Below are 27,149 nucleotides of genomic sequence, written 5' to 3' on the forward strand. Positions count from 1 at the left end.
ACTGCTTCTACCTCTCAGCACTGTTTCTACCTCTCAGCACTGTTTGTACCTCTCAGCGCTGTTTCTACCTCTCAGCGCTGTTTCTACCTCTAAACACTGATCTACCTCTCAGCGCTGTTTGTACCTCTCAGCACTGTTTGTACCTCTCAGCACTGCTTCTACCTCTCAGCACTGTTTCTACCTCTCAGCACTGTTTGTACCTCTCAGCGCTGTTTCTACCTCTCAGCGCTGTTTCTACCTCTCAGCACTGTTTCTACCTCTCAGCACTGTTTCTACCTCTCAGCACTGTTTTTATCCTCTCAGCACTGTTTCTACCTCAGCACTGTTTTTATCCTCTCAGTACTGTTTCTACCTCTCAGCACTGTTTCTACCTCTCAGCACTGTTTCTACCTCTCAGCACTGTTTCTACCTCTCAGCACTGTTTCTACCTCTCAGCACTGTTTTTATCCTCTCAGTACTGTTTCTACCTCTCAGCACTGTTTCTACCTCTCAGCACTGTTTCTACCTCTCAGCACTGCTTCTACCTCTCAGCACTGTTTCTACCTCTCAGCACTGTTTGTACCTCTCAACACTGTTTCTACCTCTCAGCACTGTTTGTACCTCTCAGCACTGTTTGTACCTCTCAGCACTTTTTGTACCTCTCAGCACTGTTCCTACCTCTCAGCACTGTTTCTACCTCTTAACACTGATCTACCTCTCAGCACTGTTTCTACCTCTCAGCACTGTTTGTACCTCTCAGCACTGTTTCTACCTCTTAACACCGATCTACCTCTCAGCACTGTTTGTACCTCTCAGCACTGTTTCTACCTCTCAGCACTATTTCTACCTCTCAGCACTGTTTCTACCTCTCAGCACTGTTTCTACCTCTCAGCACTGCTTCTACCTCTCAGCACTGTTTCTACCTCTCAGCACTGTTTGTACCTCTCAGCACTGTTTCTACCTCTCAGCACTGTTTCTACCTCTTAACACTGATCTACCTCTCAGCGCTGTTTGTACCTCTCAGCACTGTTTGTACCTCTCAGCACTGCTTCTACCTCTCAGCACTGTTTGTACCTCTCAGCACTGTTTGTACCTCTCAGCGCTGTTTGTACCTCTCAGCGCTGTTTCTACCTCTCAGCACTGTTTCTACCTCTCAGCACTGTTTCTACCTCTCAGCACTGTTTTTATCCTCTCAGCACTGTTTCTATCTCTCAGCACTGTTTCTACCTCTCAGCACTGTTTCTACCTCTCAGCACTGTTTCTACCTCTCAGCACTGTTTTTATCCTCTCAACACTGTTTCTACCTCTCAGCACTGTTTTTATCCTCTCAGCACTGTTTCTACCTCTCAGCACTGTTTCTACCTCTCAGCACTGTTTCTACCTCTCAGCACTGTTTCTACCTCTCAGCACTGTTTCTACCTCTTAACACTGATCTACCTCTCAGCACTGTTTGTACCTCTCAGCATTGTTTCTACCTCTCAGCACTGTTTCTACCTCTCAGCACTGTTTCTACCTCTCAGCACTGTTTCTACCTCTCAACACTGTTTCTACCTCTCAGCACTGTTTTTATCCTCTCAGCACTGTTTCTACCTCTCAGCACTGTTTCTACCTCTCAGCACTGTTTCTACCTCTCAGCACTGTTTCTACCTCTCAGCACTGTTTCTACCTCTCAGCACTGATTTTATCCTCTCAGCACTGTTTCTACCTCTCAGCACTGTTTCTACTTCTTAACACTGATCTACCTCTCAGCGCTGTTTGTACCTCTCAGCACTGTTTGTACCTCTCAGCACTGTTTGTACCTCTCAGCGCTGTTTCTACCTCTCAGCGCTGTTTCTACCTCTCAGCACTGTTTCTACCTCTCAGCACTGTTTGTACCTCTCAGCGCTGTTTGTACCTCTCAGCACTGTTTGTACCTCTCAGCGCTGTTTCTACCTCTCAGCACTGTTTGTACCTCTCAGCACTGCTTCTACCTCTCAGCACTGTTTGTACCTCTCAGCACTGTTTGTAACTCTCAGCACTGTTTCTACCTCTCAGCACTGTTTTTACCTCTCAGTGCTGTTTGTACCTCTCAGCACTGTTTGTACCTCTCAGCACTGTTTCTACCTCTCAGCACTGTTTCTACCTTTCAGCACTGCTTCTACCTCTCAGCACTGTTTCTACCTCTCAGCACTGTTTGTACCTCTCAACACTGTTTCTACCTCTCAGCACTGTTTTTATCCTCTCAGCACTGTTTCTACCTCTCAGCACTGTTTCTACCTCTAAACACTGATCTACCTCTCAGCGCTGTTTGTACCTCTCAGCACTGTTTGTACCTCTCAGCACTGCTTCTACCTCTCAGCACTGTTTCTACCTCTCAGCACTGTTTCTACCTCTCAGCGCTGTTTGTACCTCTCAGCGCTGTTTGTACCTCTCAGCACTGTTTCTACCTCTCAGCACTGTTTTTATCCTCTCAGCACTGTTTCTACCTCAGCACTGTTTTTATCCTCTCAGCACTGTTTCTACCTCTCAGCACTGTTTCTACCTCTCAGCACTGTTTCTACCTCTCAGCACTGTTTCTACCTCTCAGCACTGTTTCTACCTCTCAGCACTGTTTTTATCCTCTCAGTACTGTTTCTACCTCAGCACTGTTTCTACCTCTCAGCACTGTTTCTACCTCTCAGCACTGCTTCTACCTCTCAGCACTGTTTCTACCTCTCAGCACTGTTTGTACCTCTCAACACTGTTTGTACCTCTCAACACTGTTTCTACCTCTCAGCACTGTTTGTACCTCTCAGCACTGTTTGTACCTCTCAGCACTGTTTGTACCTCTCAGCACTGTTCCTACCTCTCAGCACTGTTTCTACCTCATAACACTGATCTACCTCTCAGCACTGTTTCTACCTCTCAGCACTGTTTCTACCTCTTAACACCGATCTACCTCTCAGCACTGTTTGTACCTCTCATCACTGTTTCTACCTCTCAGCACTGTTTCTACCTCTCAGCACTGTTTCTACCTCTTAACACTGATCTACCTCTCAGCACTGTTTGTACCTCTCAGCACTGTTTGTACCTCTCAGCACTGTTTCTACCTCTCAGCACTGTTTCTACCTCTCAGCACTGTTTCTACCTCTCAGCACTGTTTCTACCTCTCAGCACTGCTTCTACCTCTCAGCACTGTTTCTACCTCTCAGCACTGTTTGTACCTCTCAGCACTGTTTCTACCTCTCAGCACTGTTTCTACCTCTTAACACTGATCTACCTCTCAGCGCTGTTTGTACCTCTCAGCACTGTTTGTACCTCTCAGCACTGCTTCTACCTCTCAGCACTGTTTGTACCTCTCAGCACTGTTTGTACCTCTCAGCGCTGTTTGTACCTCTCAGCGCTGTTTCTACCTCTCAGCACTGTTTCTACCTCTCAGCACTGTTTCTACCTCTCAGCACTGTTTTTATCCTCTCAGCACTGTTTCTACCTCAGCACTGTTTTTCTCCTCTCAGCACTGTTTCTACCTCTCAGCACTGTTTCTACCTCTCAGCACTGATTCTACCTCTCAGCACTGTTTCTACCTCTCAGCACTGTTTCTACCTCTCAGCACTGTTTGTACCTCTCAACACTGTTTCTACCTCTCAGCACTGTTTTTATCCTCTCAGCACTGTTTCTACCTCTCAGCACTGTTTCTACCTCTTAACACTGATCTACCTCTCAGCGCTGTTTGTACCTCTCAGCACTGTTTGTACCTCTCAGCACTGTTTCTACCTCTCAGCACTGTTTCTACCACTCAGCACTGTTTCTACCTCTCAGCACTGTTTCTACCTCTCAGCACTGTTTCTACCTCTCAGCACTGTTTCTACCTCTCAGCACTGTTTTTATCCTCTCAGCACTGTTTCTACCTCTCAGCACTGTTTTACCTCTCAGCACTGTTTCTACCTCTCAGCACTGTTTCTACCTCTCAGCACTGTTTCTACCTCTCAGCACTGTTTTACCTCTCAGCACTGTTTCTACCTCTCAGCACTGTTTCTACCTCTCAGCACTGTTTTACCTCTCAGCACTGTTTCTACCTCTCAGCGCTGTTTCTACCTCTCAGCACTGTTTCTACCTCTCAGCACTGTTTCTACCTCTCAGCACTGTTTCTACCTCTTAACACTGATCTACCTCTCAGCACTGTTTGTACCTCTCAGCACTGTTTCTACCTCTCAGCACTGTTTCTACCTCTCAGCACTGTTTCTACCTCTCAGCACTGTTTCTACCTCTCAGCACTGTTTCTACCTCTCAGCACTGTTTCTACCTCTCAGCACTGTTTCTACCTCTCAGCACTGTTTCTACCTCTCAGCACTGTTTCTACCTCTCAGCACTGTTTCTACCTCTCAGCACTGTTTTTATCCTCTCAGCACTGTTTCTACCTCTCAGCACTGTTTCTACTTCTTAACACTGATCTACCTCTCAGCGCTGTTTGTACCTCTCAGCGCTGTTTGTACCTCTCAGCACTGCTTCTACCTCTCAGCACTGTTTGTACCTCTCAGCACTGTTTGTACCTCTCAGCGCTGTTTCTACCTCTCAGCACTGTTTCTACCTCTCAGCACTGTTTCTACCTCTCAGCACTGTTTCTACCTCTTAACACTGATCTACCTCTCAGCACTGTTTGTACCTCTCAGCACTGTTTCTACCTCTCAGCACTGTTTCTACCTCTCAGCACTGTTTCTACCTCTCAGCACTGTTTCTACCTCTCAGCACTGTTTCTACCTCTCAGCACTGTTTTACCTCTCAGCACTGTTTCTACCTCTCAGCACTGTTTCTACCTCTCAGCACTGTTTCTACCTCTCAGCACTGTTTCTACCTCTCAGCACTGTTTCTACCTCTCAGCACTGTTTCTACCTCTCAGCACTGTTTCTACCTCTCAGCACTGTTTCTACCTCTTAACACTGATCTACCTCTCAGCGCTGTTTGTACCTCTCAGCACTGTTTGTACCTCTCAGCACTGTTTGTACCTCTCAGCACTGTTTCTACCTCTCAGCACTGTTTCTACCTCTCAGCACTGTTTCTACCTCTCAGCACTGTTTGTACCTCTCAGCACTGTTTGTACCTCTCAGCACTGTTTGTACCTCTCAGCACTGTTTCTACCTCTCAGCACTGTTTCTACCTCTCAGCACTGTTCTACCTCTCAGCACTGTTTGTACCTCTCAGCACTGTTTGTACCTCTCAGCACTGTTTCTACCTCTCAGCACTGTTTCTACCTCTCAGCACTGTTTTTACCTCTCAGCACTGTTTCTACCTCTCAGCACTGTTTCTACCTCTCAGCACTGTTTCTACCTCTCAGCACTGTTTCTACCTCTCAGCACTGTTTTTATCCTCTCAGCACTGTTTCTACCTCTCAGCACTGTTTTTATCCTCTCAGCACTGTTTCTACCTCTCAGCACTGTTTCTACCTCTCAGCACTGTTTCTACCTCTCAGCACTGTTTCTACCTCTCAGCACTGTTTCTACCTCTCAGCACTGTTTCTACCTCTCAGCACTGTTTCTACCTCTCAGCACTGTTTCTACCTCTCAGCACTGTTTGTACCTCTCAGCACTGTTTGTACCTCTCAGCACTGTTTCTACCTCTCAGCACTGTTTCTACCTCTCAGCACTGTTTCTACCTCTAACACTGATCTACCTCTCAGCACTGTTTCTACCTCTCAGCACTGTTTGTACCTCTCAGCACTGTTTCTACCTCTCAGCACTGTTTGTACCTCTCAGCACTGTTTCTACCTCTCAGCACTGTTTCTACCTCTCAGCACTGTTTCTACCTCTCAGCACTGTTTCTACCTCTCAGCACTGTTTCTACCTCTCAGCACTGTTTCTACCTCTCAGCACTGTTTCTACCTCTCAGCACTGTTTCTACCTCTCAGCACTGTTTCTACCTCTTAACACTGATCTACCTCTCAGCGCTGTTTGTACCTCTCAGCACTGTTTGTACCTCTCAGCACTGTTTCTACCTCTCAGCACTGTTTCTACCTCTCAGCACTGTTTCTACCTCTCAGCACTGTTTCTACCTCTCAGCACTGTTTCTACCTCTCAGCACTGTTTCTACCTCTCAGCACTGTTTCTACCTCTCAGCACTGTTTCTACCTCTCAGCACTGTTTCTACCTCTCAGCACTGTTTCTACCTCTCAGCACTGTTTCTACCTCTCAGCACTGTTTCTACCTCTCAGCACTGTTTTTATCCTCTCAGCACTGTTTCTACCTCTCAGCACTGTTTCTACCTCTCAGCACTGTTTCTACCTCTCAGCACTGTTTCTACCTCTCAGCACTGTTTCTACCTCTCAGCACTGTTTCTACCTCTCAGCACTGTTTCTACCTCTCAGCACTGTTTCTACCTCTCAGCACTGTTTCTACCTCTCAGCACTGTTTCTACCTCTCAGCACTGTTTCTACCTCTCAGCACTGTTTCTACCTCTCAGCACTGTTTTTACCTCTCAGCACTGTTTCTACCTCTCAGCACTGTTTCTACCTCTCAGCACTGTTTCTACCTCTCAGCACTGTTTCTACCTCTCAGCACTGTTTCTACCTCTCAGCACTGTTTCTACCTCTCAGCACTGTTTCTACCTCTCAGCACTGTTTCTACCTCTTAACACTGATCTACCTCTCAGCACTGTTTGTACCTCTCAGCACTGTTTCTACCTCTCAGCACTGTTTCTACCTCTCAGCACTGTTTCTACCTCTCAGCACTGTTTCTACCTCTCAGCACTGTTTCTACCTCTCAGCACTGTTTCTACCTCTCAGCACTGTTTCTACCTCTCAGCACTGTTTCTACCTCTCAGCACTGTTTCTACCTCTCAGCACTGTTTCTACCTCTCAGCACTGTTTGTACCTCTCAGCACTGTTTCTACCTCTCAGCACTGTTTCTACCTCTTAACACTGATCTACCTCTCAGCGCTGTTTGTACCTCTCAGCACTGTTTGTACCTCTCAGCACTGCTTCTACCTCTCAGCACTGTTTGTACCTCTCAGCACTGTTTCTACCTCTCAGCACTGTTTCTACCTCTCAGCACTGTTTCTACCTCTCAGCACTGTTTCTACCTCTCAGCACTGTTTCTACCTCTCAGCACTGTTTCTACCTCTCAGCACTGTTTTTATCCTCTCAGCACTGTTTCTACCTCTCAGCACTGTTTTTATCCTCTCAGCACTGTTTCTACCTCTCAGCACTGTTTCTACCTCTCAGCACTGTTTCTACCTCTCAGCACTGTTTCTACCACTCAGCACTGTTTCTACCTCTCAGCACTGTTTTTATCCTCTCAGCACTGTTTCTACCTCTCAGCACTGTTTTTATCCTCTCAGCACTGTTTCTACCTCTCAGCACTGTTTCTACCTCTCAGCACTGTTTCTACCTCTCAGCACTGTTTTTATCCTCTCAGCACTGTTTCTACCTCTCAGCACTGTTTCTACCTCTCAGCACTGTTTCTACCTCTCAGCACTGTTTCTACCTCTCAGCACTGTTTCTACCTCTCAGCACTGTTTCTACCTCTCAGCACTGTTTCTACCTCTCAGCACTGTTTCTACCTCTTAACACTGATCTACCTCTCAGCACTGTTTGTACCTCTCAGCACTGTTTCTACCTCTCAGCACTGTTTCTACCTCTCAGCACTGTTTCTACCTCTCAGCACTGTTTCTACCTCTCAGCACTGTTTCTACCTCTCAGCACTGTTTCTACCTCTCAGCACTGTTTCTACCTCTCAGCACTGTTTCTACCTCTCAGCACTGTTTCTACCTCTCAGCACTGTTTCTACCTCTCAGCACTGTTTTTACCTCTCAGCACTGTTTCTACCTCTCAGCACTGTTTCTACCTCTTAACACTGATCTACCTCTCAGCGCTGTTTGTACCTCTCAGCACTGTTTGTACCTCTCAGCACTGCTTCTACCTCTCAGCACTGTTTGTACCTCTCAGCACTGTTTGTACCTCTCAGCGCTGTTTCTACCTCTCAGCGCTGTTTCTACCTCTCAGCACTGTTTCTACCTCTCAGCACTGCTTCTACCTCTTAACACTGATCTACCTCTCAGCACTGTTTGTACCTCTCAGCATTGTTTCTACCTCTCAGCACTGTTTTTATCCTCTCAGCACTGTTTCTACCTCTCAGCACTGTTTTTATCCTCTCAGCACTGTTTCTACCTCTCAGCACTGTTTTTATCCTCTCAGCACTGTTTTTATCCTCTCAGCACTGTTTCTACCTCTCAGCACTGTTTCTACCTCTCAGCACTGTTTCTACCTCTCAGCACTGTTTTTATCCTCTCAGCACTGTTTCTACCTCTCAGCACTGTTTTTATCCTCTCAGCACTGTTTCTACCTCTTAACACTGATCTACCTCTCAGCACTGTTTCTACCTCTCAGCACTGTTTCTACCTCTCAGCACTGTTTGTACCTCTCAACACTGTTTCTACCTCTCAACACTGTTTCTACCTCTCAACACTGTTTCTACCTCTCAGCACTGTTTGTACCTCTCAGCACTGTTTGTACCTCTCAGCACTGTTTCTACCTCTTAACACTGATCTACCTCGCAGCACTGTTTCTACCTCTTAACACTGATCTACCTCTCAGCACTGTTTGTACCTCTCAGCATTGTTTCTACCTCTCAGCACTGTTTTTATCCTCTCAGCACTGTTTCTACCTCTCAGCACTGTTTTTATCCTCTCAGCACTGTTTCTACCTCTCAGCACTGTTTTTATCCTCTCAGCACTGTTTTTATCCTCTCAGCACTGTTTCTACCTCTCAGCACTGTTTCAACCTCTCAGCGCTGTTTTTATCCTCTCAGCGCTGTTTCTACCTCTCAGCGCTGTTTTTATCCTCTCAGCACTGTTTCTACCTCTCAGCACTGTTTTTATCCTCTCAGCACTGTTTCTACCTCTTAACACTGATCTACCTCTCAGCACTGTTTGTACCTCTCAGCACTGTTTGTACCTCTCAGCACTGTTTCTACCTCTTAACACTGATCTACCTCGCAGCACTGTTTCTACCTCTCAGCACTGTATCTACCTCTCAGCACTGTTTCTACCTCTCAACACTGTTTTATCCTCTCAGCAGTGTTTCTACCTCTCAACACTGTTTTATCCTCTCAGCACTGTTTCTACCTCTCAGCACTGTTTCTACCTCTTAACACTGATCTACCTCGCAGCACTGTTTCGACCTCTCAGCACTGATCTACCTCTCAGCACTGTTTCTACCTCTCAGCACTGTTTCTACCTCTCAGCACTGTTTCTACCTCTCAGCACTGTTTCTACCTCTTAACACTGATCTACCTCTCAACACTGTTTTATCCTCTCAGCACTGTTTCTACCTCTCAGCACTGTTTCTACCTCTTAACACTGATCTACCTCTCAGCACTGTTTCTACCTCTCAGCACTGTTTCTACTTTTCAACACTGTGTCTACCTGTCAACACGGCAAAACACACACATACACACTCACTTCTCCTGCACCACACAAACCTTTTGCTATACACACAATCCTCTCGTCACACACTCCTGCTACATACACTCCTCATGCCATACACACACATTCATCCTGCTACACACACTCCTCATGCCATACACACACATTCATCCTGCTACACACACTCCTGCTACATACACTCCTCATGCCATACACACACATTCATCCTGCTACACACACTCCTGCGCTGCTTGTGTGTGTATTTGTAGGGCTCCCAATTGGGGCAGCGGTCTGAGGCACTGCATCTCAGTGCTAGAGGCGTCACTACAGACCCTGGTTCGATTCCAGGCTGAATCACAACCAGCCGTGATTGGGAGTCCCATAGGGCGGCGCACAATTGTCCCAGCGTCGTCCGGGTTTGGCTGGGTTAGGTCGTCATTGTAAATACGATTTTTTTCTTAACTGACTTTCCTAGTTAAATAAAGGTGTGTGTGTGTGTTTGTGTGTGTGTGCGTGTGTGTGGTCCCAAGCGAAAAGAACCCTGGGGAAAATTGATGTGAAACTCCAGAGAGAAAAGAAACACAAGTCTTCTTAAGCTGCGGGGAACAACACTCTTTAATGTGAAGATTCTGCTTAAAGTGCACACACTTTAAGAAACCACTTAGCACTGCCAGCACCTGCACAGACAAATGCAGAGAAAGTGTGTAGATGTTGGCCTACTGTATAGTAGAATTCATTTTTCTATTGGGCAACAATTCAAATCAAATGGTAAGAAGATAAGAAAGAAAAACAGAGGAATAGACAGTAGGATATCTTATTAGTCACTTTATGTTACCACTTTTTCCAGTAACAAAGAGATAAATGCGTCAGTGGGTGTGCAACCCATGCATTAGTGAATTGTACTGTAGTCATACCATAGACGTGTAATGATAGTGTACATCTATTTTTGTATTTTCCCAGTTGAGTCTTTCCCTTAAATGTTTTTGTACAGCTCATGTGCCACGTTTGACTGTGTGTAATAGCTCTGTTCTGTTCTGTCGTGAGTCCCTCCTACTGTCAAACATATTTGAGTATAATATGCAGCGTGGCTGTGAGCCCTTGGCTGCCGTCTTCAGCACATAATCGCCTCATTCGCTTTCTTTGGAAGTTTCTCTCAGTTGTAACATTAATGCTTTGGCAAAATGTACTCAATATTTGTCTCTTCTCTCTCTCTCTCTTCCTCTATCTCTATTTGTCTCTCTTCTCTATATATATATTTTCTCTCATTCCCTCTGTCCCCCCTGAAACTCCTTGTAAGAGAGAGGAAAAGAGAGGGAGAGAGAGTGAGAGAGGAAGAGAGAGAGAGAGAGAGAGAGAGAGAGAGAGAGAGAGAGAGAGAGAGAGAGAGAGAGAGAGAGAGAGAGAGAGACGGGAATTCCCCTGGTTTCACATCTCATGGCCCATCAGTTCTCCTTCTGACTGTTGGCTGTGAGTCTGCTGATTCACCAGATGAGGGGGACTGTTCTACTCCATTGACTAATGTTCTACTGCGTTTCCCACCCCGAAGGTTAACCCCTGCAGCTGCTCAATCTCACCCACACACACACACACACACACGCACACGCACACGCACACGCACACGCACTCGCACACGCACACACACACACGGAAAACAAGTTTATTATTTGTTTCCTCTTCTTTGAATTTCCCCTCCCCTGTCACACATTATGATATATCAAAACCAAAAGTTCTATGGAAAGTGCATCATGAGAGGAGTATGTTAAGTTGGAACCTACTCTGAAGCAGGCTCCTACATACAGCTTTTCTCAGAGGTCTTTCTATTGACCTAGAAGGGCCAATAGCTATCCAGCTGCAGCTTGAGGTCACGTTTCCTGCAAAACACAACAGGCTGTTCTTTGTGGCTTAAAGTTGAATCTGCCCTTTTCACAGGAATCCAACTCTTCCATGAAAAATTAAAGGATGCAGCTGTTGATTTTTTTAATATATGCTGTTTTCAAAATACATATATTTTTTTATGTGTCCCAGTTATGAAAAAGTCAGTTTGGTTTGCTAGGCTTACAGCGTTGGGGGGGGGGGGGGGGGGGGGGGGGGGGGGGGGTAGACTATACAGAAGAACAAGCAATATTTGAAAGCCCATACAGTGCATTCGGGAAAGTATTTAGACCCCTTGACTTGTTCCACATGATGTTGCGTTACAGCCTTATTCTAATGTGGATTCAAATGTTTAGTTATTTTCTCCTTATTTTTCTGATCTACACACTATACCCCATAATGGCAGAGCAAAAACTGTTTTTGTAGAAATGTTTGCAAATGTATATATATTAAAAAAAAAGCATTACATTGACATAAGAATTCAGACCCTTTACTCAGTACTTTGTTGAAGCACCTTTGGCAGCGATTACAGCCTCCAGTCTTCTTGGGTATGACACTACAAGCTTGGCACACCTGTATTTGGGGAGCTTCTTTCATTTTTCTCTGCAGATCCTCTCAAGCTCTGTCAGGTTGGATGGGGAGCATCTCTGCACATCTATTTTCAGGTCTCTCCAGAGATGTTCGCTCGGGTTCAAGTCCGGGCTCTGGCTGGGCCCCTCAAGGACATTCAGAAACTTGTCCCAAAGATACTCTTGTGTTGTCTTGGCTGTGTGCTTAGGGTCATTGTCCCTTTGGAAGGTGAACCTTCGCCCCCAGTCTGAGGTCCTAAACGATCTGGAGCAGGTTTTCATCAAGGATCTCTCTGTACTTTGCTCCGTTCATTTTTCTCTCAATCCTGACTAGTCTCCCAGTCCCTGCTGCTGAAAAACATCCCCACAGCATGATGCTGCCACCACCATGGTTCACCGTAGGGATGGTGCCAGGTTTCCTCCAGACGTGACGCTTGGCATTCAGGCTAAAGAGTTCAATCTTGGTTTCATCAGACCAGAGACTCTTGTTTCCATCTTGCCTATGCCGTTCTGTACCATCACTCATTCATATATCTTTATGTACATATTCTTTATCCCTTTACACTTGTGTGTATAAGGTAGTAGTTGTGGAATTGTTAGGTTAGATTACTTGTTGGTTATTACTGCATTGTCGGAATTAGAAGCACAAGCATTTCGCTACACTCGCATTAACATCTGCTAACCATGTGTATGTGACAAATAAAATTTGATTTGATTTGTTTCTCATGGTCTAAGAGTCCTTTAGGTGCATTTTGGCAAACTCCAAGCGGGCTGTCATGTGCATTTTACTGAGGAGTGGCTTATGTCTGGCCACTCTACCATAAAGGCCTGATTGGTGGAGTGCTGCAGAGATGGTTGTCCTTCTGGAAGGTTCTCCCATCTGTTCAGAGGAACTCTGGAGCTCTGTCAGAGTGACCATCGGGTTCTTGGTCACCTCCCTGACCAAGGACCTTCTCCCCGATTCCTCAGCTTGGCCGGGTGGCCAGCTCTAGGAAGAGTCTTGGTGGTTCCAAACGTCTTCCATTTAAGAATGATGGAGGCCACTGTGTTCTTGGGGACCTTTAATGCTGCATACATTTTTTGGTACCCTTCCCCAGATCTGTGCTTCGACACAGTCCTGTCTCGGAACTCTATGGACAATTCCTTTGACCTCATGGCTTGGTTTTAGCTCTGACATGCACTGTCAACTGTGGGACCTTATATAGAGAGGTGTGCCTTTCCAAATCATGTCCAATCAATTTAATTTACCCCAGGTGGACTCCAATCAAGTTGTAGAAATGTCTCAAGGATGATCAATGGAAACAGGATGCACCTGAGCTCAATTTCGAGTCTCATAGCAAAGGGTCTTAATACTTATGTAAATAAGCTATTTCTAAAAACCTGTTTTCGCTTTGTCATTATGGGGTATTGTGTGTAGATTGATGAGGAAAACGATTTATTTAATCCATTTAAGTATAAGGCTGTAACTTTTCAAATAGATTACCAACGCAACAAGGTTTGAGAGTTTTCACAAATTGCAAATCCATGCCCTGCTAATCATTTCCGCAAAACATAACAATTCAAAAAGGAAGAACTGAGTTGTGTTTAGGAGATTAGATTGCAGCAAATGTATCACATCTCTGTTAAATGTGTCAAATTTGTTTGTCAACCGGGAAACCAAATCATCCAAAGGCAGCATTCGAATGAAGGCAGCAGACGCTTCTGGTAACCTGGCAACACAAAAACCTCTCTAGCCAATCAAGGGCTTCGCTCAGCGCATTAATATAATGAAATAGAAAGACTAGCTATCTAGTTGTTAGAAAATTCCAAGTCTGTCAATGCTGTAGAATTATTAAGAAGTTCGATCAAAGGTAAATATTTTGTATTCACATTTTTATTCACTCATCTGTATCTCGTTAAGTTTTTGTGAATAGGGAACGTGTTTTAACGTGCTGGGGATGGTGTAGTGCGACGTGGAGGGCTGTTCAGCCAGTTGCTCTTCGGCATATAAGAAGGCGTTTCTTTTAGTAGATGCGCACTTACAGGCACTGACATTTTAGTCTAATACTCACGAGTGGATATATGGAAGTGCCTGCACGTTTCCTCCGCTAACATTTTCTAATTGTGCAATTTGAATGCCTTGAGAGGATACCTTCATAACCGTATGTATAATTTTCATATCAGCTCATTATGTGTGCACTTCTGACTATAACCCTTTTCATATAGGTAGTTGATTCGATTTACCAAACTTTTTAATGTGCCTGTTTTTGAGATGTAAATTTAAGATAGGCTCGCCAGCAGTTCACTTCTTACCTGTTTAAAAAAATTGTTTTAGGTATCAATTTTACACGCTGTAGTTTCCTATCTTATGTAACCCTTTCGCGTCGTTTTCTGTGGCCATCTAAAGAATTGGTGAAGTGCTTTTTAGAAATAGTTACTGTACTTGCACGAACTTGTTCTGTCGGCTTCCACGTTCAACCAGTTTCACGAGCGCGTGCTGTAAAATGTGGAATTAGCCAGTCAGTCAAATTATTGCGAAATTAGCTAGGCCGATTTAATTGAAGTGTTGCTGTTATTCATGCCTGTGTTATTTCCCCAAATGTAAATATTTCGCACATGTATTCCTAAAAATCCTCTTCTCCCTTGAAATGAAAAGTTAAGTTAGGTAGCTAGTTAAAATCTTCTTTTTTAATAAGTATTGTTTGATTAGGAAAAAAATAAATAATTTATAGCACGATGTTTGTGACATCCAAATGATTGCTCTCGAGCACCTTTCTATTTTACTCTGCTGCTTAGTTCTCGATTGAAAACATTCTCAGTCTGTTCTAGAAGTTCAGGAGGCATCATAGTAGCTAGTGATCAAAGGCTGGAATTCCAGTGCATTCTGTTTTGGCATCTCCTCACAGACATGCCATGCATGTTCTGTGGGGTCAGAAACGACTTATTTTGGTACTCGTAAACTAATATATATATTTTTTCTGTCCTAGTTAATTTAAAGACAATTAGAAGATGGCTAACAAGGCAGAATCCACAATGAGCACTACCACTAGTGAGAGTGTGTCCCACAGTGTGCTGAGCTGGGACCAGGTGAGCCGTCTCAATGAGGTCCTGACAGCAGTGGTGCCGGTCCATGGCCGAGGTAACTTCCCAACCCTGGAGGTGCGGCTGAAAGACATTGTTCAGATGGTGCGCACCCGTCTGGAGCTAAGGGGAATTAAAGTGAAAGATGTTCGTCTGAACGGCTCTACAGCCAGCCACGTGCTGGTGCAGGACATTGGCTGGAGCTACAAGGACCTGGACATCATCTTCAGGGTGGACCTGCCCCAGGAGTCAGGGTTCCAGTTGGTCAAAGATGTGGTGCTGGGCACTCTGCTGGACTTCCTCCCCGAGGGGGTGAACAAGGAGAAGATCACTCCCATGACCCTAAAGGAGGTCTATGTTCAGAAGCTGGTCAAGGTGTACACTGAGCAGGACCGCTGGAGCCTCATCTCCCTCTCCAACAACAACGGGCGCAACGTGGAGCTGAAGTTTGTGGACTCTATCCGCCGGCAGTTTGAGTTCAGCGTGGATTCGTTCCAGATCGTGTTGGACTCGCTGCTCTCCTTTTACGACTTCTCGCCAGAGAACCCTATGTCTAGCCACTTCCACCCCACCGTGGTGGGTGAGAGCGTGTATGGGGACTTTGGCGCGTCTCTGGACCACCTCATGAACAAACTGATCGCCACCAAGCGGCCGGAGGAGATCCGTGGCGGCGGCCTTCTCAAGTACTGCAACCTGCTGGTAAGAGACTTCCGGCCCACCTCGGAGGAGGAGTTCAAGGGCCTGGAGCGTTATATGTGCTCCCGCTTCTTCATCGACTTCCCCGACATTGGTGAGCAGCAACGGAAGCTGGAGGCCTACCTGCAAAGCCACTTTGTGGGTGAGGAGAAGAGCAAGTATGACTACCTCATGATCCTGCGGCGCGTGGTCAACGAGAGCACGGTGTGCCTCATGGGTCACGAGAGGCGGCAGACCCTCAACCTCATCTCGCTGACGGCCTTCAGGGTGCTGGCTGAGCAGAACGCCATCCCAGACGCCTCCAGTGTCACCTGCTACTACCAGCCGGCGCCCTACGTCCGAGACCACAACTTCAGCAACTACTACATTGCCTCGTGTAACCAGAATATTCCAACATGGCTGCCATGTAACTGAGAGACCCATATAACACGAAGACTGCTGCTTTGAGAAAGGGGAAAAAAGTCAGATGTGCCAAAAAAATAGAAATTAGGCCATAACTGGCATTTCGCTCTGTAGTCATAAAGGATATATTTAAATGGCCAAGTGTTTTGATTTTGGTCTCCTTTCTCATTCCTTATCTACAGAGGTGTCAAGATCATTGGATCCAAAGTGATATTTTTTTGCCTTTTCTCAGATTGTAATGTTTTTGTTTGTTTCCCCTAATGAGAAGATTGGTTTCAAATTAACGTCCTGATTCAAGAATGAGTTCTACTTGGTGCCCACATGTTAAGTGTATTTGGTCCATCTTCAAAGAAAGGGAAACAAATATTTAGAAGTTTATTTGGGTTTTGCTCCTGTGTGTATTGAAGGAAGAAAAAACGCAGAAAATTGTTGTTTAAAAAAGAAAAAGAAAAGTGTATAAAAAAAAAATATATATATATATATGGTTAACTAAAGAGATGTGAAGCACAAGGTGTAAAAGGTAATCCTGAGATGACATCAATGTTTAGTTCACTGATGAGAAGTATGGGTTTGTTCATCAGTGTTTTTGAGGAATTTTCTATTAGTGAGATGACTGTCCCATCTCCTTTAGAAGGCATCCAAGTTAAAAGGGAGGCAGAGGAATGGCTCATTTTGTTTTTAAATCAAAGGTGTAAAAAAGGAAAGGTAATCTGACCGAATATCACTAGTGCAGTGCTGCCAGGGTGCCTGTGCTGTGTAGACTTTGTAGAGAAAAATGTGTTTTATTTTCTGCTGTGACTTGCCTCCTTCCTAAATCTGTTCAGCCAATACTATGTATAAACAATAGTTCATACTATGTAGGGTGCATCTCAATAGTGTTAAGTGGCTTCCTCTCCTTAGTATCCTCTCCTCCATGCAACAGGTCAAATAGAAATGTAGACTGCCTATCCAAACCTTTCACCTGTTTGTGGTAATGCTTGAAAGGAAAGCAAAGGGAGCCATGAACGAGTATTGAGAAGCACACCATGCAGTGTAACTCTTTGGGCCTTTTTGCTCACCGACCGTGGCTAATGTATGTTGTGGGGAGTTGCTATTCTTTTCTTTTAAACCTCTTCCAAAACATTGGTGCAGCAGTGACCACTCAGATGTCAGAGTTTATGGTCCATGTGGTGGGGTCTGTACTGTAAGCTCATTCGGAGAACAGGACAGGGCCTTCACCTCCCTCTTTCTGGAGTCTAGTCTGAGAGTCCGGGAGAGACTGTCCTTTCCCTTAAAAGGAGCCCCACTTGGCGGGCCCTGGAACCCCTTGCAGGCCTTCCTTTGCAGGCAGTGGCCTGAAATGGGATCCCAGTCTGGTGCAGGCCAGCTGGCAGCCAATAATGGAAGTGGGGAGGGAGTGTAGGGTGGCGGGGTTGTGCCAGTGTGTGACGGCAACCTTATGCGTGGGGGCTGACTCACTTCCCTCTCCACCACCCCCTAAGGGTTTGCAGGGGCCAGGTTTGAACCCTTTTCTGGCCATGGGAGGATAGGGGAGCACTGCTGCCTGCCTGGCACATTTGACGAAATGTAAGTGTCTGGAATTCCGTTCCCATTTTGGACCTCACGTGTCTTGATTTACATGGCAGAAGTTGTACTCTGATCTACGACAGGCATCCGAGTACCCCCTCCCACCCTAATTAAACTTTAAAACCAATTTAGAAATTGCACCCCCACCATCTCCCTTTCTACTGACCTGGCAATTTTAATTTCCAGTCTAGTGAGCCAACTGTTCGCCTTAAGTATTTCTGTCCAACCAAACCCAGGGACTTTTATTTTTGGACCTAGAAGGCAACATGGCTTTCACTGATGGATGAGCAGCAGTGACTCAACTGTTTGCCCTCCTGCCCCCCCCCCTCCCCCCCCGCTTGCTGACAGCCTGCTCCCTGTCCCTCTACTCTGCTTACACTCCCTAGGTGCTAGCTGCTGCTCGATCAACTTGTGCAAACTAAAATGCTCATCCAGATAAGAGCTAGGATGTGGTTATCTGCTCTGTTCACAGGCCTGGGGGGGGGGGTCGGCATGGTCTCTGGAGCGGGTCACACCCATGGGTCGGGGCATGTTGAGCAGCCCAAACTAAACGTGGACACTGCTTTTAGTCCAAGGGCCACCCACTAATAAAGGCTTCAGAAAAGGCATTAGTGACCCAGGAAACAAAACTGCAAAGTTTCAACCTCATTATGTAGACAATTATATGAACACATTTTATAAATCAATGGTACAATTTCAATCAGCTCATTATGGTTAATTTCCCCTAGCAATGGAGGTTGCCATGTTAGTAGTTACACACTTTCTGCTGTCCATGCTTGCAGAAAGCAATGTACGGACCTGAGGAATCACGAAATAATACGAGATAAGATGAAAAACTGTTCCAAGTTGTTTAAATTGCTTTATGTAGCTGTTGGGACCTTGAATGTTTTGAGAGCTGTGTTGGCTAGCAAATGTGCTGTCTTTAGTTTGGCAAGCAGGCAAAAGCAATGATGGCCCTTGTAGGCTGTACATCTTACATTAACTGAGAACAACTGTACGTGGTTAAAACACATTTCCTTGTTTCGGGGTTCATCTGGATCAGTGAAGGACCGGTAACATGTTGCTTGAGCCTATGCAAGGACAACGACTGAACTCATGAATAGTTCTGTGTGCAACAAAAGTAACCAACATGTCCTTTTTTTTTTTTTTTTTTTTTATATATATATTTTTTTAAATAACAAATGAATGCAAGTTTTGAACCAGTGTTCATATTCATAACATAATCTCTAATGTTTTTTTATTTTGCCATCTTGTGTGCTGGGTCACGGAACAGCAATTTATTTTGTGGGTGGCAATGGGACAATTTTAATCTGGGTTAGCTTTAGCTTAGTCACCATGTGGGCACATTTGGTGTGGACCAAAGTCTGAACCAGCAACTAAGCACTTAAGTGCCTTTACATTTGGTGGGATAATTTTTTTTGTGGGTGGGAGTTGAGAGAATTAGTTAAGAGCTGAATAGTTGCTACTAGTTACCATGAAATTGTCATTTGCGTTTGGTTGAATTCTATTTTTTGTTTATGGGTTGAGACACTGCCATTGAATTATTTATGTAGACTTTTTTTTTTGGTGTCATGCGACGTGTTTTTCTTAAGCCCAACCCCAAACCATACTTTGAAACTTAGCTGTCTAGTCATTCCAGTAATTATTTGTCATGATCTACATTTCTTCTTTTTTTGCCCCCACCTCCCTCCCCTTCAATTTATCGAAACCAAAGCAACACCTGCAGCTAGTGCAATGACAAGCCATACATAATAACTGTCTGGCGTCAAATGACTTGTACACCCCACTCAATGGAAGCACTTTAGAGGCCTTGTCTTACTCCATACCCAGCTAGCGGAAAGTGTACATGTACATAAGCTATGGAGGAGACTGTATGTTGGAGGTGAGCTGGTTCTCAGGGAGGTTAAATGTGAAGGGCTGTTTCAGACTTTTGAAAGCTGGGGTGTAAACTTTTTGAACCTTGGAATGTTTATGTTTTTGAATTGTGCTCCCATCTTGGCCACCAGATTCCTATACTTGGTATTTGTCTCCCTCTCTGGTGTGTATTAGAGAAGACTTCTCATCTGTCTCTGCGCTGAGACCATTTCTGAGACCATTTTTAATTTGTGAAAGCTTGTTGCGTTTGGAGCCGACGGTCTTTAACCTTGGTTCTGATGAGTCACTTTTTTTACACAGCATTACTTCATAATTCAGGTGGAGAGGAGCTGTCAGTCATTCCTACAAATGTTTACCACCATGCAAAGTGATGACTCAATTGAGCTTTGAGCCAGAACCAGCAGCTCAGTAGCTCTCCAGAACCAGGGTTGTAGACCCACTGATATTGAATTTGTGTAAATTCTGTGTCTTTGTGTCCCTTACCCTGCCTGAATGTGTTATGGTTATTGTGGTCTCTGTCTCTATCCTAACTGGGAATGTGTGCCTATTTATCAATTGTAAACAGATGAGTTATGTATGCTCCCCTAGATAAGAATGGGTGTGACCAGGCTTGGCAATACGATATATCGCTGCCCATATTTGGGGTTGTATGTTTCATGGATGGTGCAAGTGATTTCCCCCCCCCATTTTTTTGTTTGTCCTATTTTTATTTTATTTTTTTCCCCCTCTTGTCTGCTGTAATTCCATGTGATTTTGAGTTATGGTCCCCTCAATTGTCTGGATTTTGGGGGGGGGGGGGGTTGGGTGTAATTTTTTTTTTTTCTCCCAAAGAGCAAGTCTTATCTTTTTGGAAAGTGACGATCCCTTTTTGAAGCTCTTTGCTACTTTTGCATTAAGAGTTGTGGAATTTTACAGCAGATATGTTTTTTTTTTTTTGTGTACGTGTGTATGAGGATGCCTGTGTGGATGTGAGTTCAGTTAAAGATATGAAATTCTTGCACATTTTATTTTTTGAAATGGTTAATGGCAAAGAGCTGTCAGCTTTCTGATTTTTGACGTTGATGACATTATACTATTTCATTTCAGCACTTTTACCTTTAGTTTTCCTTTTGGATAGAAATGTACTTCAGGAAAATGTGTTTGAAGAGGGAAAAACAACATTTAAATAAAGTATTAAATTCCAAATGGTGTTGCTATTCTGTTAATTAACATTTTTAAATGTGTTTTGTGTTTAGGTTTTAAAACGTTTGGTTGCACTTTGAGGTGTCAGTGGGTACATTGTGTGCATGGTTTTGCCTTAGTGAGCACTAGTACAATAGTTAAGCTAATTTGTTCCTCAACTTAATGTGTAGTAAATCTGTCAACATTTTTAAAATTATTATTATTAGACTAAAGCAACTTGGTCAATAACATCGAGCCTCTTTCTCATTTCGATCACAATAGGGAAATGGTTACAAACACTCAGTTCAGCAATTACAGGCTTAGGTCTTATTCCCAACTCATCTTGATGCGGTCTGTTCCATGTAATGGAAATATTGTCCCTGCCAAGTTTTCTAATGGGCGGGACATTGTTTTCCCAACATGCTGCATTGGACCACTTGGAAGCATCAGGGCCTACCTAGGGTCCAATGGCTAACTATCCATCAGTATTCACTTCACTATTCTCTCTGAGAGCAGGTCAGCCAAAAACTGGATGCTGGTGAGATTTTGTTATTCTAGTGCTTTCATACCTTGAAGTGTGAACCTGATCAATCACACTTACCTTTTTTTTTGAGGTTGAAGAACTGGGTAAAAAGTGTTCAAACTATCCATCCATACGTAATGCTGGAAACCTCAAGCGTAGACACTGAATCACACCCTGCTGCCATTAATAAAAAGGTGACTTATCTGCTGGGAATTACTCATGGTGTAACTTAAGTGATGCAGCTGTGTCCCCCGCACAATCTCTTAACCACTTTTTCCACCTCTGTCAATGCCGTCAACCCAAGGCACTCGCACTGTCTTTCTGTATAATTTAAACTGTCTTCCTCTCTGACTTTATTGAATTGATAGCATAAGTCTCCCGTAAGTCATTGAAGTCTAGGTTGAAAACGAAAGGAGACCGGGAATCTTGCAGATTCAGTGCCTCTTTAATTCCCTGCTGGACACATAAACAAACTTGTTCTTTTTTTTCAAAGATGCTTTTTAATGTATGATCTTAATTACTAATCTTTTTATTCTCCCACCTGTCTTTGCTTCTTTATTTTATTATGTAATGCACTTTGTTACTTGTATTGAAAGCCCTATGCAAATAGTTAAATGTAACTCAGACTCCACTTGCATTTGAATATCTATCAATATGCTGATGGCACTGTGACATCCCTGCCGTGCGATCTGAGCGATACCGAATAGACTTACTTAGCCATTTAAAGTCATGTGGGGGACTGATTTTAAATCTGTAATATCTTTAAATAGCCTCTACTGTCACTGAATTCCAAAGCACACTTCTGTCAGACGTGGCCCTTTCTGGGTGTAGATCGTGGCTTCTCACTCTCCTACACCCAGGTTCTGTTATCTCGGGTTGTAAATTCCTGGCAGAGACTCTCCCCCTCTTGTCATGCAGAGAGACCACAGAGTGAACAAGGGATTTCACTTGGCTCCTAAATCCCCAAAATGGGAGTTTTAAACAATATGTCCACCTTTTGAGAGTGTGGGAAAGGTCCGTGGACACTTAAGGGACAGTTATGTTGAATGTGTTTCATTTGGTGACCTCATGAAGGACAGGAAACACACAACTATATCTCTGTGTACAATTCTCAATTATGGGGTTTGCATTTAATTCTTGTATAAAATGAATTAGTAAAGATGAAAATATTTGTTAAATTATGTGATAACTTCTCTGGGATATGTGGGACGCTAACGTCCCACTTGGCCAAAAGCCAGTAAAAATGCAGAGCGCCAAATTCAAATATATTACTATAAAAATCAAACTTTCATGAAATCACACATGAAAGATACCAAATTAAAGCTACACTTGTTGTGAATCCAGCCAACATGTCAGAATTCAAATAGGCTTTACGACGAAAGCATACCAAACGATTATGTTAGGTCAGAGCCAAGTCACAGAAAAACACAGCCATTTTTCCAGCCAAAGAGAGGAGTAACAAAAAGCAGAAATAGAGAAAATGAATCACTAACCTTTGATCTTCATCAGATGACACTCATAGGACTTCATGTTACACAATACATGTATGTTTTGTTCGGTAAAGTTCATATTTATATCCAAAAATTGGAGTTTAGGCGGGACGCTACTGTCTCACTTGGCCAAAAGCCAGAGAAAATGCAGCGCGCCAAATTACTATAAAAATCTAACTCATTAACTTCTACTTGTACACAATCCCGGATCTGGGAGCACCCCCATCAGTAAAAAAGCTGACTAGCATAGCCTAGCATAGCGTCACAAGTAAATACTAGCATCTAAATATCATTAAGTCACACATGAAAGATACCAAATTAAAGCTACACTTGTGAATCCAGCCAACATGTCAGAATTCAAATAGGCTTTTTGGAGAAAGCAAACAATGCTATTATCTGAGGATAGCAACAGAGTAAACAAAGAGAGAGAAGCATATTTCAACCCTGCAGGCGTGACACAAACAGAAATAAAAATATAATTCATGCCTTACCTTTGACGAGCTTCTGTTGGCACTCCAATATGTCTCATAAACATCACAAATGGTCCTTTTCGATTAATTCCGTCGATTTATATACCCAAAATGTCAATTTATTTTGCGCGTTTGATCGAGGAAAAACACTGGTTCCAACTTGTGCAACGTGACTACAAAATCTCAAAAGTTACCTGTAAACTTTGCCAAAACATTTCAAACTACTTTTGTAATACAACTTTAGGTCTTTTTTAATGTAAATAATCAATAAAATTGAAGACGGGATGATCTGTGTTCAATACAGGATTAAAACAAACTGTAGCTAGCTTTCTGGTCACGCGCCTCTAACAGTACACATCAAGTGACCCTCGTTCAAGATGGCCGTATTTCTTTGTTACACAAAGGAAAAAACCTCAACCAATTTCTAAAGACTGTTGACATCCAGTGGAAGCGGTAGGAACTGCAAGAAGGTCAATTAGAAATCTGGATTCCCAATGAAAACCCATTGAAAAAAGTGACCTCAACAAAAAAATTCTGAATGGTTTGTCCTCGGCGTTTCACCTGCTAAATAAGTTCTGTTATACTCACAGACATGATTCAAACAGTTTTAGAAACGTCAGAGTGTTTTCTATCCCAATCTACCAATAATATGCAAATCTTATCTTCTGGGGATGAAAAGCTGGCAGTTGAATTTGGGTATGCTTTTCATCCAAATGTGAAAATGCTGCCCCCTATCCTAGAGAAGTTAACGTTTCATTTTGAAGGAATTATATTCCCTGTAAAGTTTAACTAGTCAGCGGCCACGCCCCCATGAGCACAGACATGATCTGGCGCCATAGAACCGCCTTTTTTATTGTTACGAATAAAACCCCCTCCTGAGGAAATCCTCTTCAGACCACGCATACCTCGGTGTAAGCGGAGGTGGCACAGATTTGAGTACCAAGACTAAGTAAACCCACAGCGGGTGCTGGGATTGCGAATAGTTGAGTACCAAAACTATACCACGTGGAGCATTGGGTACACGGCTGGAAATGGTTAAACTTTGAGACTATCAATCCCTACAGAATAAGAGCAAATCTTAGATACGAAGTACTAGTCTGCAGCTAGGAATTACGTAAACCGAGGACGAGAATAGACAACCGGCGAAACATCTATCCTATGAGAACATTTCTGAATGGTACTCTGAAGTATCCATTCTAACCACAAAAGACTTTGATCTTCAGCGAAACAGAAAGAAAGACTCGAACTGACTCTCCAGCAGACGGACCGACAAGTCCAACAGAAAGGACAATATATGGGCGTAAATATATTGATTGCAATTATTCCCGAATGAGTGAGCGTTCATGTGCAAAGGGTTAGCATTTCAATTAATATAATTATCCACTGTGTAGTGAAGCTATTTTGTCTTTCCCGCTTCTTTCTCAGTCCACACCCCCTTCCCTTTGTCCACCAAGCTGTCATATTGGTTTAGCCCACTAGGGGATCTTCCCTATCATTGTTAGTAACCAATAGCTACTGTTTGTTTGTTTATGCATTTCTGTGATTATTTAGTTAGTAAATAAATGATTAAGCCAATTGGTGTACGGAAGATTTATAATAAAGGCTGGGTTTGTGCAGATAACCAACAGTTTACGACGTTCAGATGAGACTGACATGAGGTAAAGAATAATTAATTAATAGAAGACTAATTGATCAGATGTTAAAATATCTGGAGTTATATCCGGAAAATTATGACTTTGTAATCTGAAGATTTTCCGGGGTGCCCCGACTTCCTAGTTAATTAAATGTACATGATTAGTTTAATCACGTAATAATAATTACAGAGAATTGATTTGGTAAAATAACAGTCTTCACCTTTAATGATGCCAAAGACACGACACTTCACTCTGTCGGTGTCCTCAGTATAACAGCATGCCTGTCGTGCTCTAAAGTCTTCCTCGGCTACAGGATGGTAAATCTCTCGTTTCCTGTGGGCATCAGTGGACACATAGAGAGAGGTGACAGGAGGGTGGGCACAATGCATCCCTCCCAGGTCCCTGTCCAGCCCAATAGACAATCACCATCCGAAACCCACACACAAAAACAGCCCAGCATATGGCCAGGCCAAACAATGCTTGATTTCTGGAATACTGCAGATAGAAATATGCAGAGAGACAATGAAAATGCAGCATGCAGCAGAATGCTTAGAGAGGGAGGAAAGGGACGAGAGAGAGACCCCATTGGGACAAGGCCACAATGAACCCGACTGTCCTCTCTCGCACACACACACAGTTGTGGTCATTTATCCTAAAAGATACAGAGGTGTTCCCCAACTGGTTTCCACTGGGTGGTTATATTTGGCCCTCCCCCCCAATTTTTTTTTTTTAATATTACAATTTTATTGTTGGACATAAAAGACTAAAAACACCAGGAAATCAGTTTCAAATTATTTTAATTTTAGAAATCTGTCCCCAAGTATTCCCATAAAGATGTGATCGTATACAAATGTAAGCAAATTTAGAAATTTATGTTTTAGTCAAATATCAGTTTGGGCTTCTGTGGTCAATTTGATTTTTTAAAATTATGTTCCGTCCCCAGACCATCCACTCAAGAAAATCGGCCCGCGGCTGAATCAAGTTGATGATCTCTACAATATCTCCCCCTTCTCTGCTCTACTTGGTTTGTATCTGAGGTCTCTGGGCCAAATGCCACTAATTAGCTCTGTGGTTGATTAAGGTTGATGTAACTCACATGTACAACCAAAAAATGTGTTGATCAAGGTGATCTATAGCACCGATCACATCTGTTTTAAAGGGTGTGATGACATGACTGATTGTGTGTTTGTTATGCTTGATACAGACTGGGACCACATGTTAGTGAACCCTCCACTCCTGGGCCTGTCCACGTAGTAGTTTCAAAGTCAGGAGAAGTTCAGAGAAGGGGGAAGAGTTTCTGGGTAACACAGCCTCAGCTCCACAAGCAGTGCCGGGGGCAATGTAATATCTAGTAAATTGTACAACTGAATGCATTCAACTGAAATGTGTTGTCTTCTCTATAGAGCAGTGTAAAAAAGAGATCCACTCAGTGTGTTAGTGTGTGTAAAAGGGGGAAGAAATAAAGCGTGACACCTCTTATCGCAATGAGTCCTGGGTCAGCATGACTGTACAACACCCTGAGGCATCCTCCTGACTCTGCAGGCCTGAGTTGTGGCCTGTGGAACTAACTTCTGAGAAATCTAGCAGTTTGAGCAAACTGTCCCTCCCGTTCAGGAAATGGATAAGCTGCACAAACATCCCCCATTTCCCCCCAGCAACAGCCCTAAAGCAATGAGTGCCATTTATAACAGGCGACATACTCAAGATCCTGAGAAAGAGGTGTGGGGAGGGGGGGGTTCGCCGGCGGCAGATACCAATGTGGTTGAAACGGAGAGAGCAAGACAGAGAGTGAGAGAATAGAGTGGCCTGCATGCACTACTGCATGTTTCCGGTGGAGACATTTCTCAGAAGCACCTCTATATCACCATTTGACCCCCTCCCGTAACTTCCAGTTATGTGTGTGAACTTCCAGTTATGAAATATTGAAATCAGATTAGATACTTTTGAAAAACTAGATATTACTTATTGGATTACTTTGAAATCCAGAAAAGATGCAAAAAATACATTGACACCTTTGTGTTTTCTCAATGGAATTCAATTCAGCATTGAAAAAAGGCGCAAGTTTAAGTTTGTTCCACCTGAGTGAGTCTGACCACAAGACAGAGACCACTGTGATAACACACCAAAAGCTTTTGATGGATCCTTTTTGTCTTCTAATGCCACTTAAGGGAAAAGTAATCCAAAAGTAACAAAGTAATCAGATTACGTTACTGAGTTTGGACAATCAAAAAGTTACATTACTAATTAAAATGTTGGACAGGTAACTAGTAACTGTAATGGATTACATTTAGAAAGTAACCTACACAACCCTGAAACTCAGCATGTCGGCTCAATAGGAAATTTCTTAAAAATGTCTATTGCCCAATCTGTAACACTTCAGCGATACAGATTGAATAGAGCCCTAAAACCATAATCATCTGGGGAGACTGTATTAATAATGTATTAATGTAGGCATTAGCTGTGCAGCTCCCAGAGGCCAA

At 43.7% G+C, this 27,149-nt stretch overlaps 1 protein-coding gene across 1 annotated transcript; it reads left to right on the plus strand.

Moving 5' to 3' along the window:
* The first annotated feature begins 13,735 nt into the window (after positions 1-13,735).
* On the plus strand, positions 13,736-20,576 carry LOC129816866 (terminal nucleotidyltransferase 5C-like). Its single transcript, XM_055871800.1, has 2 exons — positions 13,736-13,933; positions 14,759-20,576. The coding sequence occupies exon 2, from the start codon at positions 14,781-14,783 to the stop codon at positions 15,960-15,962; it is 1,182 nt and encodes a 393-aa protein (XP_055727775.1). The 5' UTR covers positions 13,736-13,933; positions 14,759-14,780; the 3' UTR covers positions 15,963-20,576.
* Positions 20,577-27,149: the final 6,573 nt, after the last annotated feature.

The sequence above is a fragment of the Salvelinus fontinalis genome, chromosome 19, assembly GCF_029448725.1.
Source record: "Salvelinus fontinalis isolate EN_2023a chromosome 19, ASM2944872v1, whole genome shotgun sequence".
NCBI classification, from domain to species: domain Eukaryota; kingdom Metazoa; phylum Chordata; class Actinopteri; order Salmoniformes; family Salmonidae; genus Salvelinus; species Salvelinus fontinalis.